General features: G+C 42.4%; 1 protein-coding gene across 3 annotated transcripts in view; it reads left to right on the forward strand.

The window, feature by feature from the left end:
- The window catches only part of LOC106611118 (syntaxin-binding protein 6), a 143560-nt gene that overhangs the window by 115894 nt on the left and 6238 nt on the right, over positions 1–21428 (forward strand). For 2 of the 3 annotated variants that reach the window (XM_014210983.2, XM_014210985.2), the window contains exons 5-6: positions 5625–5735; positions 18716–18873. In XM_014210983.2, the coding sequence (XP_014066458.1) occupies positions 5625–5735; positions 18716–18873 (269 nt within the window). The remainder of the gene's footprint in view (positions 1–5624; positions 5736–18715; positions 18874–21428) is intronic. The other variant, XM_014210986.2, reaches the window with a different exon arrangement.

Below are 21428 nucleotides of genomic sequence, written 5' to 3' on the forward strand. Positions count from 1 at the left end.
TTTCATTCTGTATGTAGAGAATGTTCAGTTCTGATTTATATAACGACACTGAGTAATTATTCCCATTGGCTTTGCAGAATATTCATTTTGAGGATCATATATCCTGAGACGATGGAAAAGCCAGTCCACTGAGAACTAACCTTTTGTCCCAAGGAATAAAAACACACTCCCACATCCTCTAATTACTAAACATAAACACAAGCTTGTTAAAAAACATACTTCACATTCCTAAGTTAACAATGCAACCAATTCCCTTATGATTTGGCAACCTACACAAGCCATATGTAGTCATTTCTGGGGTGTAGCATGTTAGAGTTAAAGGCAGAAGGTACTGGTAGAGATGGAACGTTTCCTCTGTGTTCCAAGGAGTTGTGTAAGACCCTGCTCTTCTTCTTAATCAGCTATTGATCTGTTTACCCTCTAGCCTCATCTTTCAACAACACTGAGGTTATTTTATTATTCATGGTGGTATTAATGGTAACACATCCTGATCCTCCGAACCCGTGGCCTCTAGCTCTGTGGCCTCTAGCTCTGTGGCCTCTAGCTCTGTGGCCTCCAGCTCTGTGGCCTCCAGCTCTGTGGCCTCCAGCTCTGTGGCCTCCAGCTCCGTGGCCTCCAGCACCGTGGCCTCTAGCTCCGTGGCCTCTGCCCAATGGTCTCTTGCTCCGTGGCCTCTACCTCCGTGGTCTCTTGCTCCGTGGCCTCTACCTCCGTGGGCTCTACCTCCGTGGTCTCTCTCCGGTGGTCTCTAGCTCCATGTCTCTCCCCAGTGGTCTCTAGCTCCATGTCTCTCCCCAGAGGTCTCTAGCTCCATGTCTCTCCGGTGGCCTCTAGCTCCATGTCTCTCCCCAGAGGTCTCTAGCTCCATGTCTCTCCCCAGAGGTCTCTAGCTCCATGGTCTCTCCCCAGAGGTCTCTAGCTCCATGGTCTCTCCCCAGAGGTCTCTAGCTCCATGGACTCTCCCCAGAGGTCTCTAGCTCCATGGTCTCTCCCCAGAGGTCTCTAGCTCCATGGTCTCTCTCCAGAGGTCTCTAGCTCCATGGTCTCTCCCCAGAGGTCTCTAGCTCCATGGTCTCTCCCCAGTGGTCTCTAGCTCCATGGTCTCTCCCCAGTGGTCTCTAGCTCCATGTCTCTCCCCAGAGGTCTCTAGCTCCATGGTCTCTCCCCAGAGGTCTCTAGCTACATGTCTCTCCCCAGTGGTCTCTAGCTCCATGGTCTCTTCCCAAACTGTGCTAATATATCCTCCAAACACCAGCTTCGAGGGCATTATCACTTTTATACTTCGGGTTACCAACATACTCAAATAATGATTGACATATTTTCATTAAAAACGTTAATTTGATGAATTTATTCATACTATTTCATCCTTCCACAAGATATTGTCCCGAAACAAATCTAGGGTTGCTACCCAAACTGGCTGGTCGTTCGTTCTACTGGTACCGTTGCCATATTGGCTGGCAACATTCTTATCCCTTTCTTGCTAGCTAGCAAACGATGGCTAACCTACAGTCACGTAAAACAGTGCAGAAAGAATAACAACAGTAACGGCATTTGTTTAAGCTGTTTTCTATTGACATTTATTTGTATACATCCATAACAATGAGCTAATGAGGCACAATTTTGCCTGGCATAGAAAATGTGCTCTCTCGTTAGGACACTGTTGTTCAGAGGAGCTAGCCAACAACACAGCTAACACAATCACATCAAACACTGAAGCTGTTAAGACTGCAAACTAGCTGCACTTCGTTTCGTTTTACATTTTTTCAATTGACATTTCTTCGTATATAGCCATAAAACTGATTAATGATTTCGACGGGCTGAGAGAAACTGCCTGCCTCTCTCTCTCTCTCTCTCGTCCCGACTCCCCACCCCTACAAGTTCATTACTAGGGGACAGTTGGAGATCGAATTTGAATATTGAAATAATGTTGCAAATGTCAGAGAGACAGACAGCAAGGTTTATACAAATCTCCGCTGTTGAAAACTAAATGTTAGTCTAAAAGAAATGTGAGATAATTTCTAGATGCTTTTTATAGTGGAGATCAAGTTTATAACTTCCCTGCCTGGGCTGATGAGACAGCGGATTGCGCAGTCAGATGGAACAGAGTAAATAGGCATTTTAACATCATAGATTTATCCGGTGGTAACTTGTGGACCAGACACCGGCTGGATTGCGCTTTTAACCAATCAGCATTCAGGATTAGACCCACCCGTTGTATAAAATGAATATATACACTGAGTATACAAAACATTATGTTATGCTCGTTCCATAACATAGACGTAGGAGGTGAACCCAGGTGAATGCTATGATCCCTTATTGTTATATACACTTGTGTATCAGTGTAGATAAAGGGGGAGGAGACGGGATAAAGGATTTTTAAGCCTTGAGACATGGATGGTGTAGGTGTGCCATTCCTAAGGGTGAATGGGCAAGACAAAAAATGTAAGTGCCTTTGTACAGGTGAAGATAGTAGGTGCCAGGCACACCGGTTTGTGTCAAGAACTGCAAGGCTGCTGGGTTTTTCACGCTCAACAGTTTCCCATGTGTATCAAGAATGGTCCACCACCCAAAAGACATCCAGCCAACTTGGCACTGTGGGAAGCATTGGAGTCAACATGGGCCATCAGCCCTGTGGAATGCTTTTGACACTTGTCAAGTCGATTCCCCGACGAATTAAGGTGGTTCTGAGGGCAAAAGGAAAGGGAGGGGGGTCGGCTTGCAACACAGTATTAGGAAGGTGTTCCTAATGTTTGGTATACTCAGTGAATGTTTCACCCTTATGCAACAACACATACAGTACCAGTCAAAAGTTTGGACACCACTACTCATTCCAGGGTTTTTCTTTATTTTTACTATTTTCTACATTGTAAAATAATAGTGAAGACATCAAAACTATGAAATAACACATATGGAATCATGTAGTAACCAAAAAAGTGTTAAACAAATCAAAATATATTTTATTTGATTCTTCAAAGTAGCCACCCTTTGCCTTGATGACAGCTTTGCACACGTTTGGCATTCTCTCAACAAGCTTAAATGATTCCGTATGTGTTTTTTCATAGTGTTCTAAAATGTAGAAAAGAGTCAAAATAAAGAAAAACCCTGGAATGAGTAGGTGTGTCCAAACTTCTGACTGGTACTCTAGGCCTATACATGTGTAGTAAACATCAAACCCTTTACACAAAGCACTCGCAATATTGGTTTCTTATGGAACAGTAGCTCCAGTATTTGGCATCGGTTATTCATTGTTTTAATGTCAACCTGCTCAACCGGTAATTGACTTAAGAGATTAGTTTCACTATCGTTATCCGATCCACGACTCTGTTATCAATTGAATACACGTTATATTAGATACAGGCTTTAGAAAGAAATTGACCTGACATTGCCCTTCCTGCTCAGTCTTCTTACATGAAACTCTCATCTCACATGCCATAATGAGTAGCGTGACTGACAGCCCAGCCAGAGACCTAGTGACAGGAGGAGAGGATGCCCAAGTGCTGCCACCACTGTCCCCTCCAGTTTAAGTCTCACACCAGTGCAAAACAAAAATCATGACGCTGCTCAGGTGTGGGACAATAACTGTGTGGGACGCCTCTCTTCTGACTCACCTACCTGGGGAAGACAGAAACCCAACTACAAAGTTTTCAGTTTAGTGGAACATGATGACAGTCAAGATTCATACACATATGCAGTAATATATTAGAACGTTTGCTATAGGTATAGCTCAACCCTTTAGTGCAACTACAGTATTGTATTGCACAGGACTGTACTGTAGTAAAATCAATTTAGCTACACTGGACTTGTACCTTCCCAGATAACAAGAACATTCCATCAGTCAATGTAACAATGAACAAGGTTCGTCCCATTGAACCTGACCTGATTGTCACAAAGAACACAAATCGAGTCAACGGCTCAGAGGCACCATGTTGTCGTTTACACACTACCTTGTTGGGGTTGACATGGTCACTATAATGGTGCTTGTTGTTGAAGGCTTGTAGAGATTACTTGTTGTGACTAAGATGCCTTCGATAACATCTTATTACTACTCAGCTAGAACACACAGGGGCTAATGACCCACTGGAGGATTCTGGGATATTTCCCTTTCTTGCTGATTAGATTTGCCTTTATTAACACTGAACTATGAACAGAACAGAGACACTTACTCTACACTGGATCATCCTGACAGGCAATTATCTATTCTACACAAGATCTCCGCTCAATACCTCGTCCTCTTTGTTAGCCGTGAAAACACAAAGAAATGGCTTGTCACTTTGCCACAGTTTGTATGCGGCAGAGTCGTATGTCTTAGTGAACATGATATTAATTGGCTGGTCTGATTTCCGGGACAGTTGTTGTTATGGGCTGAGAGGAGATTGTAAAGGTTTGATAGGACAGGACAAGGTCGACAGGCTTATTGTGGATTCTGTTAGTTTATGAGGAACCTTGTTCATCCTTTATCTAAGAGACATATTAGGCCTGCTGATTCACTCTGGCAGATGTACTTAATCTGAAGAAAGGTCTGGAATCATAATACAGAGGTGGGCTTTAAGAGGGGGGTGCTCTAAAGCGCACTCCGTTGCTGTACTTCCCCTTGTGGTAGCGGGATGAACTACATACACAATGGATGTTGAGACAAAAAAGAGCATGAAATACACCTAATACTGGTTTCTCTTATTCATTGACTGGAAATTGAAACTACAGAGTGCAATTTTATTGCTATTGATTGAATAAAGACAGGCATATTTTTCTCATCAGACTTCCATCACGGTCACATGTCATTGGTTGTCTCTGTCCTCATCAGTGTTGTGTAGGTGTTTCCCTCAACTTACGAGGCAGAGGCATTTTAGATCTGTGTTGAGGAGATGTGCAGCCAGGCACTTGTTTAGGGATACTTGATGGGCCGTGTAATAGGGCCTGAAATAAAGCAGCATTGCTGGACTAATTTGGTAATCGCCTCGTTATCAGGCTAGACTGCCAAGCTGCAGCGCGCACTCATCCCCATGATTCTCCCAGGCCTCTTTGCTTCAGTGGCAGATCTTGTTTTGGAATGGTGAGAGGGAGTTTAAAATGTTGCCTGCTTCTTTTATCACTTTTTAAATTCTAGGATGCTAAATGGTAATCTAGTCGTATTTTCTTGCCATTGAACCATTTTGGAAACTGTCATGCAAATGCCTACTGTCAGGATGGCACAGCAGACATCTTTGCTCCATTGTAAACTGTTGTGAGATATCTTATGGGATACAGAACTAATACATTATGCAGTCAAATTAACCTCAAGTGAAACTTGTTAGAATATTGGCTAGCTTTTCATCAAGTTAATGACAAACAAAGCTTAATTTCTATTTAAACTGTCCCCTAACTTCCCTAATCAATTCCAGTTACCCTAAATTTAAATATGTATTTTTTTTTTCGAAATACCTTTTGTTAGAATGAAACCCTTTCAATAACATAACAAGTACATTACATTCGTTAACCAAAGTGAACCAAAATGACCATATTACAACAAACTGTACTGTGGATTAACAAGTAATATCCAAAATTTGGTCATCTCTTGGGTCCAACATAAAATAACAAAAGCAAACAAACCAAAATTGAGACATTCCTTTTCCATTTTCTTGTCACAGACGATGAAACTGTAGATTCAGTCGTTTTCCGTTGCAAGGTCTTTTTGAACAGAATGAGGAAAGAAGTTGTTATAAACAGTCGACGGCAAGGTCGGCATCTACTTTTACAAGGTAAGCACAGAAAAAATGATATATTCAACTAAAATGATATATACTTTTACTAACAAGGCAGTTAAGTCCCTCAATCTGAAATCTGACAAGGATAGTAACATTCGGGTTGGGACAGTCATGGCATTGCATGCATCATCACATTTGCAGACTTATGTAAAATACTGCTATCCCGAATGTGATGAGAAATTGGATAATTTAGGCGAATACTATAATTTAATCACTGTTAGCAAAAGGACTTCAATGCAGCAAGTAATGGAGTAGGCTAGGCTATATCATATACATTTCTTTTCCTTTTTTGCAAGGGAAAAATGTGGCCTTTTATCAACACATTGCATTGAATTTTACTACACTTTATATGAATGGAGAGATTAGCAGAATCTTTTTTAATATGACTTTCAAGTGGCATTGACCCAATAATAAAGACATTGAATATGCACACTCAGTCAGGATATGGCCGATGCTCCACTGGTGCCAATAAGATAGGGTACCGTTTTTTGATTTTGACAACTAAAAGATAGTCTTTTCATTGTCTTCTCTTTACAGCAATAGCCATTTGCTTTCTAAACTATGTTTTCCTGTGATTGTATTTTGAAATGCCTCTTTCACAACAAAACAATCATCTATTTGCTGTGCTCACTGCCCAAATTGTGCACCTATCCGACAGGCCCAGTGCAGTCAAAAACTACGTTTCTATGTTTTATATATACATTTCCACGCAAGGTTGGAATAATACTGGAGGTTGGAATAATACTGTGAACTTGTGAAAATTATGACGAGGGCCTTTTAGTGTAAGAGCTGTTTGAAAAGACTGCCTGAAATTTCTGCCTGTTTTGGTGGGATGGAGTTTTGGCCTGCCTGGTGACATCATTAGGTGGTAAATGAGTTCCAAACCTTTGCCAATAACAGATATTTTTTTCATTTTCAGACAGTTCTAACGATGTTTTTGCTTGAGAAATTGCTCTTCGCTAAGAAGCTATTTTTGTTTCTTCATTTTAATTGAAAACAGCCACAGCAAGGTGCTTAGTGCCTCCAGAAAGTATTCATACACCTTGACTTTTTCCACATTTTGTTGTTACAGCCTGAATTTAAAATGTATTAAATTAAAATGTTGTGTCACTGGCCTACACACAATACCCCATAATGTCAAACTGTATTATTTTGTTTATTAAATGAAAGCTGAAATGTCTTGAGTCAATAAGTATTCAACCCCTTTGTTATGGCAAGACTAAATACATTGAGGAGTAAACATTTGATTAACAAGTAACATAAGTTGCATGAACTCACTCTGTGTGCAATAATGAGTCTAACATGATTTTTTTAATGACTGCCTCATCGCTGTACCACACATATACAATTATCTGTAAGGTCCCTCAGTCGAGCAGTACATTTCTCGAGCAGTGCATTTCAAACACAGATTCAACCACAAAGACCAAGGAGCTTTTCCAATGCCTCGCAAAGAGGGGCACCTATTGGTAGATGTGTAAAAAAGAATAATAAAAAAACGGACATTGAATATCCCTTTGAGAACGGTGAAGTTATTAATTACACTTTGGATGGTGTATCAATACACCCAGTTACTACAAAGATACAGGCGTCCTTCCTAACTACGTTTCCAGAGAGGAAGGAAAACTCTTTAGGATTTCACCATGAGGCCAATGGTGACTTTAAAACAGTTAGTTTAATGGCTGTGATATGAGGATGGATCAGCAACATTGTAGTTACTCCACAATACTAACCTAAATGACAGAGTGAAAAGAAGGAAGGCTGTACAGAATATATATATATTCAAAACATACACTAAAGTAAAACTGAAAAAAAATGTTGGGCTAAGAAATAAACTTTATGTTCTGAATACAGTGAGGGAGAAAAAAGTATTTGATCCCCTGCTGATTTTGTACGTTTGCCCACTGACAAAGAAATGATCAGGCTATAATTTTAATGGTAGGTTGTGAGAGACAGAATAACAACAAAAGAATCCAGAAAAGCGCATGTCAAAAATGTTATAAATTGATTTGTATTTTAATGGGGGAAATAAGTATTTGACCCCCTCTCAATCAGAAAGATTTCTGGCTCCCAGGTGTCTTTTATACAGGTAACGAGCTGAGATTAGGAGAACACTCTTAAAGGGAGTGCTCCTAATCTCAGTTTGTTACCTGTATAAACGACACCTGTCCACAGAAGCAATCAATCAATCAGATTCCAAACTCTCCACCATGGCCAAGACCAAAGAGCTCTCCAAGGATGTCAGGGACAAGATTGTAGACCTACACAAGGCTGGAATGGGCTACAAGACCATCGCCAAGCAGTTTGGTGAGAAGATGACAACAGTTGGTGCGATTATTCGCAAATGGAAGAAACACAAAAGAACTGTCAATCTCCCTCGGCCTGGGGCTCCATGCAAGATCTCACCTCGTGGAGATGCAATGATCATGAGAACGGTGAGGAATCAGCCCAGAACTACACGTGAGGATCTTGTCAATGATCTCAAGGCAGCTGGGACCATAGTCACCAAGAAAACAATTGGTAACACACTACGCTGTGAAGGACTGAAATCCTGCAGCACCCGCAAGGTCCCCCTGCTCAAGAAAGCACATATACATGCCTGTCTGAAGTTTGCCAATGAACATCTGAATGATTCAGAGGACAACTGGGTGAAAGTGTTGTGGTCAGATGAGACCAAAATGGAGCTCTTTGGCATCAACTCAACTCGCCGTGTTTGGAGGAGGAGGAATGCTGCCTATGACCCCAAGACTACCATCCCCACCGTCAAACATGGAGGTGGAAACATTATGCTTTTCTGCTAAGGGGACAGGACAACTTCACCGCATCAAAGGGACGATAGACGGGGCCATGTACCGTCAAATCTTGGGTGAGAACCTCCTTCCCTCTGCCAGGGCATTGAAAATGGGTCGTAGATGGGTATTCCAGCATGACAATGACCCGAAACACACGGCCAAGGCAACAAAGGAGTGTCTCAAGAAGAAGCACATTAAGGTCCTGGAGTGGCCTAGCCAGTCTCCAGACCTTAATCCCATAGAAAATCTGTGGAGGGAGCTGAAGGTTCGAGTTGCCAAACATCAGCCTCGAACCTTAATGACTTGGAGAAGATCTGCAAAGAGGAGTGGGACAAAATCCCTCCTGAGATGTGTGCAAACCTGGTGGCCAACTACAAGAAACGTCTGACCTCTGTGATTGCCAACAAGGGTTTTGCCACCAAGTACTAAGTCATGTTTTGCAGAGGGGTCAAATACTTATTTCCCTCATTAAAATGCAAATCATTTTATAACATTTTTGACATTAGTTTTTGTTCAAATAAACCTACCATTAAAATTATAGACTGATCATTTCTTTGTCAGTGGGCAAACGTACAAAATCAGCAGGGGATCAAATATTTTTTTCCCTCACTGTACAAATCTTTGTTTTGAGCAAACACATCACTGAGTACCACTCTTCATTTTTTCAAGCATGGTGTTGGCTGCATCATGTTATCGGTACAGCATGCTTGTCATCGGCAAGGACTAGGGAGGGTTTTTTGGGGGGATAAAAATAAACGGAAAATAGCTAAACACAGGCAAAGTCCTAGAGGAAAACCTGGTTCACTCCTCTTTGCAACAGACACAAATTCACCTTTCAGCAGGACAATAACCTAGAACACAAGGCCAAGTATACACTGGACCTGCTTGCCAAGACAACATTGAATGTCCTGGGTGGCCTAGTTACAGTTTTGACTTAAATAGGCTTGAAAATATATGGCAAGAATTGAAAATGGCTATCTAGTAACGATCAACAACCAACTTGACAGAGCTTGACAAATGTTTTAAAGAATAATGTGCAAATATAATCCTTGTGCACAAAGCTCTTAGAGACGTACCCAGAAAGACTCACAGCTGTAATCACTGCCAAAGATGATTCTAACATGTATTGACTCAGGGGTGTGAATATTTATCCAAATTAGGTTTCTGTATTTCATTTTTAATACATTTATAAAAATGTCTAAAAGCAAGTTTTCACTTTGTCATTATGGTGTATTGTATGTAGATGGGTGAGAGAAAAATATGTATATACTGTAACACAACAACATGTGGAATAAGTCAAGGGTATGAATACTTTCTGAAGGCACTGTCGTTGTTACCCCAAAATGATTTCATTTTGAGATAAAAACAGCTGCATTGGACCTTAAAAACAATCCACAGCTCATGTTTTTTTTAAATAAGCTAATGATCCTCTGATCCTCCAAATCTTGCTTTCTGGTGTAGTTGCCTATTTTGAATGATTTTATGTATTTCTGTATAGACAGGAGTAGGCTAATTAACTATATAATTTTTGCAACTGAGTTCAGTTTACTAGCCTAATGGATGTGCCGCATATGGACTCTTGCTGTTGAAAAATTCATGAATTGTCAGACACACACTATCTTTTTAAGAGCCATTTATTTATTTAACATAAAGCAATAAAAATGTGCATTGTATTAAAGAAAGTCCAGGCTACTAAAGTGCCATATGCTAGCACTTCTACAATAAATTACTACTAACAGCAGCAACATCAATAGGTAAGAGCACATAGTAACAGTAGATCTACTGGCGTATAATAAAACAAAAATCATTAAATATAGAATAAAAAAATCTTTATTTTATTGCAAACGGCGACGGCCGGATAAAATGCAATCTACGCATCATCTTCTACCTCCAGCTCCAGTTTTTGTGCCAGTAAGGTGAGCTTATTGACTTTGTCCAGCTTGAGGCATGAGTGGACAGGGATAACAATGTTCCCTGCAGTGCTGAACATTCGTTCTAAAGCGGGGCTCATGTATCTGTGTGCCAGCTTCCACATCAAACGATAGCAAGTCTGGTTGTCTTGCCACCAGGTCAGGGGATTATCCTTTGGGTCAGGCTGTTCCTGTAGGTAGCGAGTCAGTTTGGTGTCTACAAAGACTGTGAGGGCTACATAGGCAGTGGTTTGGGCCCTTCGGTTCTGGAGGAGATCTCTCTAAATTCCTTTTCTTGGCATCGTTCGAGTCATCATCTCCCCCAGTCCCAGTAGCACCACCACCCCTGCCTCCGCCCCCCCGCCACCATCTCTTTTAGGAGTCCTTCTTTCATCTCATTCAAATCATCCCCTTCACCTCTGTATCTTAGGTCGAAGAGAGAAGACATGGACAGAAGTTATTTTATTGTCAGTAGGCTGTACATGTCCTCGAGGACACTGGACATCATCTTTTGGAGGCTTTATGTTAGGTCGGTGTCTTTGGTGAGGTCGGGCTTCAGCAGATCTCCCGTCAGTAACTGGAGCACAGGCTTCACTGACGAGACGGTGACGTAACTCTCAACAGAGCGAACATCAGTGAAGTCAGCCACAGGTTTCAATGCTGCTTGGATGGATGACAAGACGTCTTGTCCTACCATGAGGTGATTATGTTTACGATCCAAGACCAGGATTCGTTCGATGGCTGTTTCTCGCTCCAAAATACTCTGTACCATTTTCTGTTTCGTTCCCCACCGTGTTAAGCAATCCTGTGTAATTAAACATAGTTTATATACCAATTCCTCATCCATATACAGTTGAAGTCAGAAGTTTACATACACTTAGGTTGGAGTCATTAAAACTCGTTTTTTCAACCACTCCACAAATTCCTTGTTAACAAACTATAGTTTTGGCAAGTCGGTTCGGATATCTACTTTATATATATATATACCCACATAATGTTCCTCCCTCATGATGCCATCTAGTCTGTGAAGTGCACCAGTACCTCCTGCAGCAAAGCACCCCCACACCATGATGCTGCCACCCCCGTGCTTCATGGTTGGGATGGTGTCTTCGGTTTGCAAGCCTCCCCATTTTCCCTCCAAACATAACGATGGTCATGAGGGCCAAACAGTTCTATTTTTGTTTCATCAGACCAGAGGACATTTCTCCAAAAAGTACTATCTTTGTCCCCATGTGCAGTTGCAAACCGTAGTCTGGCTTTTTTATGGCGGTTTTGGATCAGTGGCTTCTTCCTTGCTGAGCGGCCTTTCAGGTTATGTCGATATAGGACTCGTTTTACTGTGGATATAGATGCTTTTGTACCTGTTTCCTCAAGCATCTTCACATGGTCCTTTGCTGTTGTCCTGGGATTGATTTGCACTTTTTGCACCAAAGTACGTTCATCTCTAGGAGACAGAACGTGTCTCCTTCCTGAGCGGTATGATGGCTGCGTGGTCCCATGGTGTTTATACTTGCGTACATTGTTTGTACTGATGAACGTGGTACCTTCAGGAGTTTGGAAATTGCTCCCAAGGATGAACCAGACTTGTGGAGGTCCACAATGTTTTTTTCTGAGGTCTTGGCTGATTTCTTTTGATTTCCCCATGATGTCAAGCAAAGAGGCTCTGAGTTTGAAAGTAGGCCTTGAAATACATCCACAGGTACACCTCCAATTGACTCAAATTATGTCAATTAGCATATCAGAAGCTTCTAAAGCCGTGACATTTTCTGGAATTTTCTAAGCTGTTTAAAGGCACAGTGTATGTAAACTTCTGACCCACTGGAATTGTGATACAGTGAATTATAAGTAAAATAATCTGTCTGTAAACAATTGTTGGAAAAATTACTTGTATCATGCACAAAGTAGATGTCCTAACCGACTTGCCAAAACTATAGTTTGTTAACAAGACATTTGTGGAGTGGTTGAAAAACGAGCTTTAATGACTCCAGCATAAGTGTATGTAAACTTCCGAATTCAACTGTACCTTCTCCCCAGTAACTCTGTCAAATGTACATATTATTCTGCCTGTAAGTGCTCGCCATTTATCAGTGTCCCGATTTTGTATTTTGTGCTTCGAGCAAGACTTGTTCCACCCTGAGTTGCCGCTGACCAAATGTGGATGGCGTGGCAGTAGCAGCAGCTGTGGTGGCTAACCCAAGTTTGGCATAGGCTGCAGGGTGGTTAATCCTCATGCGGTTCCAAGGATTTGTGGTGCTGGAGTTATTAGTAGGAATGTTTTTTGCACATATTCTGCAAACAGGCTGGTCCAAGTCATCTGGTTCTCCATCGTTGTTAGCTTTGAAACCAAAATGTGCCCAAATGTTTTACACCTCACTCCTCCGATCTACTGTAACAATGATAAGGCCAGAGGTGAAGGTCAGAGGCTACCCACCCACCCCACCCTGTAGGCTATAGGATCGATAGGTACTATAGGTACCCCCGGTCCCAACTTCTTTCCTATCCGCACCCCCACCCTCGCACCCCACCCTCGCGTATAGGGGATTTGTTGATTATGTTGCATCAAAAGATAGTTGGAAAGACGAGGAGATGTATACAGTTAGCAAAACAATCACATATAATCAATAGTTAACACTATGGGTAAAGTATATCTACATTAAAATAAAGTTCATAATTTATTTTATTCAAAACAAATGTTTTTTATACAGTTTTGATGGTTATTTCATTTTCATGACGGTCTTCATCCAAGACCGCCAATGTCACGATTATCCAGTTACCGTTACAGCCCTAAGTACAGTCACAAAATTACCATGAATTTCTATATTCACCTCAATACCAATTAATGCTCAAATTCCTCTTGAACTAATATTAACAAGGCAATTATGAACAGGGTTATGGTTTTTCAGTATAATATGCAACCCTCAATCAATCAATCAGTGAAATGTATTTTATAAATCCCTTTTTACATCAGCAGTTGTTAAAAGTGCTTATACAGATGCTCAGCCTAAAACCCCAAAGAGCAAGCAATGCAGATGTGAAAGCACAGTGGCTAGGAAAAACTCCCAAGAAATGCATGAAGCTAGGAAGAAACCTAAAAAGGAACTTGGCTCTGAGGTGTGGCCAATCCTCTTCTGGCTGTGTCGGGTGGAGATTATTAGAATACATGGCCATTAAGGCCAGATTGTTCTACACTGACATTTATCGCCTCTTTAAACTTTCATGTGGGCAATTTGCTCAATTAGACAGACAGTGTCTCTATGGTACATTGAGGCAGAATGTTCCATGTTTGTTTCCATTAGCATCCCCAGTCCCTGACTGCTGCATCCCTATCAGCAGAGCAGTGACGAAACGAAAGGGCAACCGCCCTGCTAGCTACTGTAGCAAGGTTAAATTCCTTCCTCCATGCTGATAATGTCAGAAGAATCTTCCCTGTTTTTCCTAATTACTTTAACTTCAGGGTCGAACGAGGATTAACACAGTATTAAGAGCAGCGGGCAGCTCAGGTTAGAAGTTAATGTCAGGATTTGCATTTGAATTAAATGGCAGATACGTGAAGGAGGAGTTGGGAATATCCGATTTGATTTGTCTCCTAATCTGTATAGGAGGGCATAGTATGGCGGTTGGTTTCCCTGCTGCCAGCTGGGGGTTTTGGTGGGCACAGCGGTAGCGGTGTGTGCCAGCGTGATACCATCCTGTTGGGTGGTGACACTTAAGTTCATTCTGTGTTGGTTACCCCAGTCTCTGTTGATCTTTCTTCTCTCTCCTCTTTTTTCATTCTACTAAATGTATTGGGAATTCATGGTATTTAACAAACTCTAAAGTACTTTTTTAGGAGAGTGTGGTCTATGCGCAGGCTGCTCGAGATTATTGGATTGACAGTTCTGTCCGCCTAGTGATGGGCGTTTTTTCCGCTTCAGAAGCGGCATTCCTTTACAGACAAGAAAAATGCCTATTCAGTGGCGCTTTGAAACTATCACCAGAGAAGGTTCGTGTTGGCGTTTTAAAAGCCATAGTGTAACCTTACAGACAAACAAACATGCCATAGCCGAGGCACTTTCAAGGGTATATGACTGTGGTAGATATACTGTACAGTGCATTCGGAAAGTATTCAGACCCCTTTTTCCAAATGTTGTTATGTTAGACTTATTCTAAAATGGATTAAATTCATTTTTTTCCTGATCGATATACACACAATACCCCATAATGACAAAGTGAAAACAGGTTTTTAGAAAATGTTTGCAAATGTATTACAAATAAAAAACAGATTACTTATTTACACAAGTTTTCAGACACTTTGCTATGAGACTTGAAATGAGCTCAGGTGCATCCTGTTGCCATTGATCATCCTTGATGTTTCTACAACTTGATTGGAGTTCACCTGTGGTAAATTCAATTGATTGGACATGATTTGGAAAGGTGCACACCTGCCTATAGAAGGTCCCACAGTTGAGGAAAAATCAAACCAGGAGGTCGAAGGAATTGTCTGTAGAGCTCCGAGACAGGATTTTGTAGAGGCACAGATCTGGGGAAGGGTACCAAAACATTTCTGCAGCATTGAAGGTCTCCAAGAACAAATTGGCCTCCCTCATTCTTAAATGGAAGAAGTTTGGAACCACCAAGACTTTTCCTAGAGCTGGCCGCCCAGCCAAACTGAGCAATCGGGGGAGAAGGGCCTTGGTCAGGGAGGTGACCAAGAACCCGATGGTCACTCTGACAGAGCTCTAGAGTTCCTCTGTGGAGATGGGAGAACCTTCCAGAAGGACAACTCTGCAGCACAACATCTCTGCAGCACTCTACCAATCAGGCCGTTATGGTAGAGTGGCCAGACAGAAGCCACTCTGTAAAAGGCACATGACAGGCTGCATGGAGTTTGCCAAAAGACACCTAAAGACTCTCAGACCATGAGAAACAAGATTCTCTGATCTGATGAAACCAAGTCTAAACTCTTTGGCCTGAATGCCAATCGTCACAACTGGAGGAAACCAGGCACCACTCATCACCTGGCAAAATACCATCCCTACGGTGAAGCATGGTGGTGGCAGCATCATGCTGTGGGGATGTTTTTCAGCGGCAGGGACTGGCAGACTAGTCAGGATTGAGGGAAAGATGAACGGAACAAAGTACAGAGATCCTTGATGAAAACCTGCTCCAGAGTACTCAGGACCTCAGACTGGGGTGAAGGTTCACCTTCCAACAGGACAACAACCCTAAGCACACAGCCAAGACAACCCTACTGTACACAACTGTTACATTTTCAAGTAGCACTAGTTTAAGGTGAACAACAAAGGCCTTTAGTCATAACTATTATGGAAAGTGTTTGATAAAATGTATAATATACAGATAAGTAGATGGTGCTGCTACTCTACAGGAGAGTGTCTCTTAGCCCCTTTTCTCTTAAAACACCCACCGAGACTTCAGGGCAGCGTACTGGCACACAATTCATACTGGATGGTAATTGACTCTGCTTGAGCTTGCATTTTTAAGATATAGAAAATATGTAGGCTTATGCAAGAGTGTGTTTGAGCTTGCAAGCATGTGTGTCCCTGTAAGAATATATGCTTGAGTGTGTGTGTGTGCATTGGTGTGAGTGTCTGAACTGGGTGAGTTACATAACCAATCAAGCAGGCTTTGACAGTAAATGGCGGTTGACAGTCCTCATCATTAGGACGATTAAAATCGTTCTGTGTTCACAACATTACATTGTGTTGGCCTGACCTGTGATCACTTGATGGGGCATTTGACTTTTCTTTCACTTTTGTTGCGGAAAAAGGGTTTTGTCTTTTGTTCTGTCCCCTTTTGTTTTACAGGCGCGTCCTGATTATGTTGATATCATGGGAGTGTAGAAACACATTCTCCCTGCATTGTTGAAGTAGGAGTTCCTTGGGACATAGAACACTGACTCAGGGAGGTCAGGTACCTTCACAGGGATAGTCAGTTAATTCTTTACGAAAGCCCCATTTCAGAAAAACTCACTAGCCAAACAGAAGTACATTATCAAAACAAATGTCAAAGCAACACTTCGCCCAAATTTGTTTTGCCAGCTCTCTCACCCGACTTTAACACTGAAGTGGCATTTTGCAATGAGCGGAGATTGCCTTGGTTTCCCAAAAAAACAAAACAGAGGTGCTTGTTAAAGGCAAGGCATCACTCCCCCATGTTCTTGTGAAGAGAAATCTCAACAGAATCCGAGGACAGTGTTGAATCGCCATGCCTCACTCCTACAAATCCCCCTTACAGCATGACTGCACCTAAATCAACTCTACAGAGTAAAGAACCAGGGCCATACAGTCACCACACAACCTGCCTCCCTGCTATTCTCTTTAATGACATTCACCATAGGAGGGGACTCAACCAGCAGCCAGTCCGGAATCACCCTGCCCAGGGAAACAAGTGAGAAGCAAGAAAGAGACGGAAGAGTGTGTGTGGGATGTCTCTGGGCTCTCTCTCAGTAGATCTCTCATCCCTCCTTCTCTGTTTTCAGGGGAAGAGGAGTTTTTTTAAGGGATTGGAGGGAGACATAGAGGAAGACTTGACACCTGTGTCCCAACACAAGTACTTCGTTTTCACTACTGTGAGGAAGATGCTAAATAAACACTTCTCCTTCCCTGGACTGTAATGAAATCCAGAGCCTTGAGGGAAGGGCAAATCCGCTATCTATCTATTGGTGATTTAGCCTGTCTGGGAGAGAAACCGGGGAAAGCTTTTCTTCCTCCCAGTAGGTCTGTGTGAGTGGACGGCTTTGACTTTATCAAGTTAACTTCCTTTGAAGGAAAGCAGAGGAGAGAGGAGAGTAAGACCAGCTGGCATCCCATCTGCTTTGGGCTGTCATCTACCCCACTGCACCACAACTCTGCCAGTTATCTATCAGTCAGTCAGCCTACCTGTATACACTCTACAGTGTGGATTCCGTTTGGGAAGACATGTTAAAATGACTGTCCGAGATTCTTACTTTTAATTCAGGCTTCGTTTTACCCACATAAGGACAAGTTATAAGATAAATAACTGCCTTAGTGGAGCATGTGAATAAACCTTTGATTGGGATCTGTTTCCCTGTTTGGGAGTGTTCAAAGGATCTGCATTTGTTGTTCGAAGGATCTACATTTGTAAGTGTCATTGCATGGGATGTTTGTCCTGAACTGTAACCCCAAGAGGCCATCCTCTTCTAACAGTGAAAGCATCAGTTACATTGAGTTCCGTTGTATTTCTATTCCTTCCACAGCCAGCAAGTTGAGAGGAGCACATTGTTAGAGCTGGCCTCTTTTTAATAAAAAAAATATATTTTTGGGGTGTTTCTTTTTGTCCATTGTGCATACAGAACATTGCAGTACCAGTCCCCAGTTCTGCTGAAGAATGGCTCGTTCACAACTTTGGAACAACTGATGAAAAAACAATGCCATTGTCCTCCTTCCCAGACAACAAAATAACCCAATCAAGGTCAACAATAGAAGACACTTCAAAGCAAAAACAATGCTTAAAACTGTTTAAATTGGCGCCTCCCTTGGATATATCACCACATAAAGCGATAATTATAAAGCACTGCCAGGGTAATGGCTCTGAAGTGAAAGCTTTGAGGAGACGGCGGTCCCCGACCAAAAGCAACGATTGTTAGCATTGTGGGTCGACGGCAGGCCGCGCTGTCCAGAGTGTAGATTAATAGCTTGCCAGTTTGAAACATCCACAGGCTATCGGAGGAAGACTGTTCTGTTCTTTCCTCTCATCCACACAGTTGTGCCGCCAGGGATTGTCAGACACACTCCCTCCCCTATCCGCCATTATCTCACTTCAGTCTGAGAGGAAGAAAAGAGAAAGAGCACTAAAGTTTTACGAAAGAAAAGAGGAACACCTGGAGCTATTTGGTACACTTTCAAGTAGTGAGGTTGTTTCAGTTTAATTTGAGAGAAATGGCGTGATAGACCTCATTGGACTAAGCTTTGCAAATGAGGAGTGTGATGAGGTTTTTAATTTCATTGGCTCGTTTCTCACAGGAAACCAATCTCATTAGCTGGCTTCCTTGGCATTCCTGATTTGGAGTAACCTTATTTTTTACCTGTTCCTTGTCAATAATCAACGTCCGGCCAAGGTTGCTGAATGAAATATCAGCATTATCTTATAAAGCAGGGGATTTCTACCAAACTCATATCAGTAGTGCTGCATAGAGTTATTTTGTTGATAGTGATTAGATAGAAGGCAATGTATAATTGATTATATTTATCCCATCCCCTCCCGCCTTCTCTCATTTTTCTCTTTCTCTCTGTCTCTATATTGCCCTCCTCTCCAGGCAACAGTATACTCCACTCGGCAGCAGACAGTGTGACCAGCGCTGTACAGAAGGCCAGCCAGGCGCTGAACGAGCGAGGGGAGCGCTTAGGCAGGGCTGAGGAGAAAACAGGGGAGATGAAGAATAGTGCTGAGCAGTTCGCCGTCACTGCACACAAGGTGAAACACACACACACACACACACACACACACACACACACACACACACACACACACACACACACACACACACACACACACACACACACACACACACACACACACTACCGTTCAAAAGTTTGGGGTCACTTAGAAATGTCTTTGTTTTTGAAAGAAAAGCACAAACAGACCCCTCACAAGTCCTCAACTGGCAGCTTCATTAAATAGTACCCGCAAAACACCAGTCTCAACGTCAACAGTGAAGAAGCGACTCCGGGATGCTGGCCTTCTAGGCAGAGTTGCAAAGAAAAAGCCATATCTCAGACTTGCCAATAAAAATAAAAGATTAAGATGGGCAAAAGAACACAGACACTGGAGAGAGGAACTCTGCCTAGAACGCCAACATCCCAGAATTGCCTCTTCACTGTTGACTTTGAGACTGGTGTTTTGCGGGTACTATTTAATGAAGCTGCCAGTTGAGGACTTGTGAGACGTCTGTTTCTCAAACTAGACATACTAATGTACTTGTCCTCTTGCTCAGTTGTGCACCGAGGCCTCCCACTCCTCTTTCTACTCTGGTTAGAGACAGTTTGCGCTGTTCTGTGAAAGGAGTAGTACACAGCGTTGTACGATATCTTCAGTTTCTTGGCAATTTCTCGTGTGGAATAGCCTTCATTTCTCAGAACAAGAATAGACTGATGAGTTTCGGAAGAAAGTTATTTGTTTCTGGCCATTTTGAGCCTGTAATCGAACCCGCATATGCTAATGCTCCAGATACTCAACTAGTCTAAAGAAGTCCAGTTTTATTGTTTCTTTAATGAGCACAACAGTTTTCAGCTGTGCTAACATAATTGCAAAAGGGTTTTCCAATGATCAATTAGCCATTTAAAATGATAAACTTGGATTAGCTAACACAACGTGCCATTGAAACACAGGAGTAATGGTTGCTGATAATGGGCCTCAGGACGCCTATGTAGATATTCTATTAAAAATCAGCTGTTTCCAGCTACAATAGTCATTTACAACATTTTTTTCTCACCTTTATTTAACCAGGTAGGCAAGTTGAGAACAAGTTCTCATTTACAATTGCGAACTGGCCAAGATAAAGCAAAGCAGTTCGACAACGTACAACAACACAGAGTTACACATGGAGTAAAACAAACATACAGTCAATAATACAGTAGAAAAATAAGTCTATATACAATGTGAGCAAATGAGGTGAGATAAGGGAGGTAAAGGCAAAAAAAGGCCATGGTGGCAAAGTAAATACAATATAGCAAGTAAAACACTGGAATTGTAGATTTGTAGTAGAAGAAAGTGCAAAGTAGAAATAAATATTGGGGTGCGCATTAACAATGTCTTCACTGTATTTCTGATCAATTTGATATTTTAATGGTCAAAAAACGTGCTTTTCTTTCAAAAACAAGGACATTTCAAAGTGACCTCAAACTTTTGAATGGTAATGTGTGTGTATATATATGTGTATATATATACACTGCTCAAAAAAATAAAGGGAACACTAAAATAACACATCCTAGATCTGAATGAAATAATCTTATTAAATACTTTTTTCTTTACATAGTTGAATGTGCTGACAACAAAATCACACAAAAATAATCAATGGAAATCCAATTTATCAACCCATGGAGGTCTGGATTTGGAGTCACACTCAAAATTAAAGTGGAAAACCACACTACAGGCTGATCCAACTTTGATGTAATGTCCTTAAAACAAGTCAAAATGAGGCTCAGTAGTGTGTGTGGCCTCCACGTGCCTGTATGACCTCCCTACAACGCCTGGGCATGCTCCTGATGAGGTGACGGATGGTCTCCTGAGGGATCTCCTCTCAGACCTGGACTAAAACATCCGCCAAGTCCTGGACAGTCTGTGGTGCAACGTGGCGTTGGTGGATGCTCAATTGGATTCAGGTCTGGGGAATGGGCGGGCCAGTCCATAGCATCAATGCCTTCCTCTTGCAGGAACTGCTGACACACTCCAGCCACATGAGGTCTAGCATTGTCTTGCATTAGGAGGAACCCAGGGCCAACCGCACCAGCATATGGTCTCACAAGGGGTCTGAGGACCTCATCTCGGTACCTAATGGCAGTCAGGCTACCTCTGGCAAGCACATGGAGGGCTGTGCGGCCCCCCAAAGTAATGCCACCCCACACCATGACTGACCCACCGCCAAACCGGTCATGCTGGAGGATGTTGCAGGCAGCAGAACGTTCTCCACGGCGTCTCCAGACTCTGTCACGTCTGTCACATGTGCTGTGTGAACCTGCTTTCATCTGTGAAGAGCACAGGGCGCCAGTGGCGAATTTGCCAATCTTGGTGTTCTCTGGCAAATGCCAAACGTCCTGCACAGTGTTGGGCTGTAAGCACAACCCCCACCTGTGGACGTCGGGCCCTCATACCACCCTCATGGAGTCTGTTTCTGACCGTTTGAGCAGACACATGCACATTTGTGGCCTGCTGGAGGTCATTTTGCAGGGCTGTGGCAGTGCTCCTCCTGCTCCTCCTTGCACAAAGGCGGAGGTAGCGGTCCTGCTGCTGGGTTGTTGCCCTCCTACGGC

The sequence above is a fragment of the Salmo salar genome, chromosome ssa09 (assembly GCF_905237065.1).
Source record: "Salmo salar chromosome ssa09, Ssal_v3.1, whole genome shotgun sequence".
Classification (NCBI taxonomy): domain Eukaryota; kingdom Metazoa; phylum Chordata; class Actinopteri; order Salmoniformes; family Salmonidae; genus Salmo; species Salmo salar.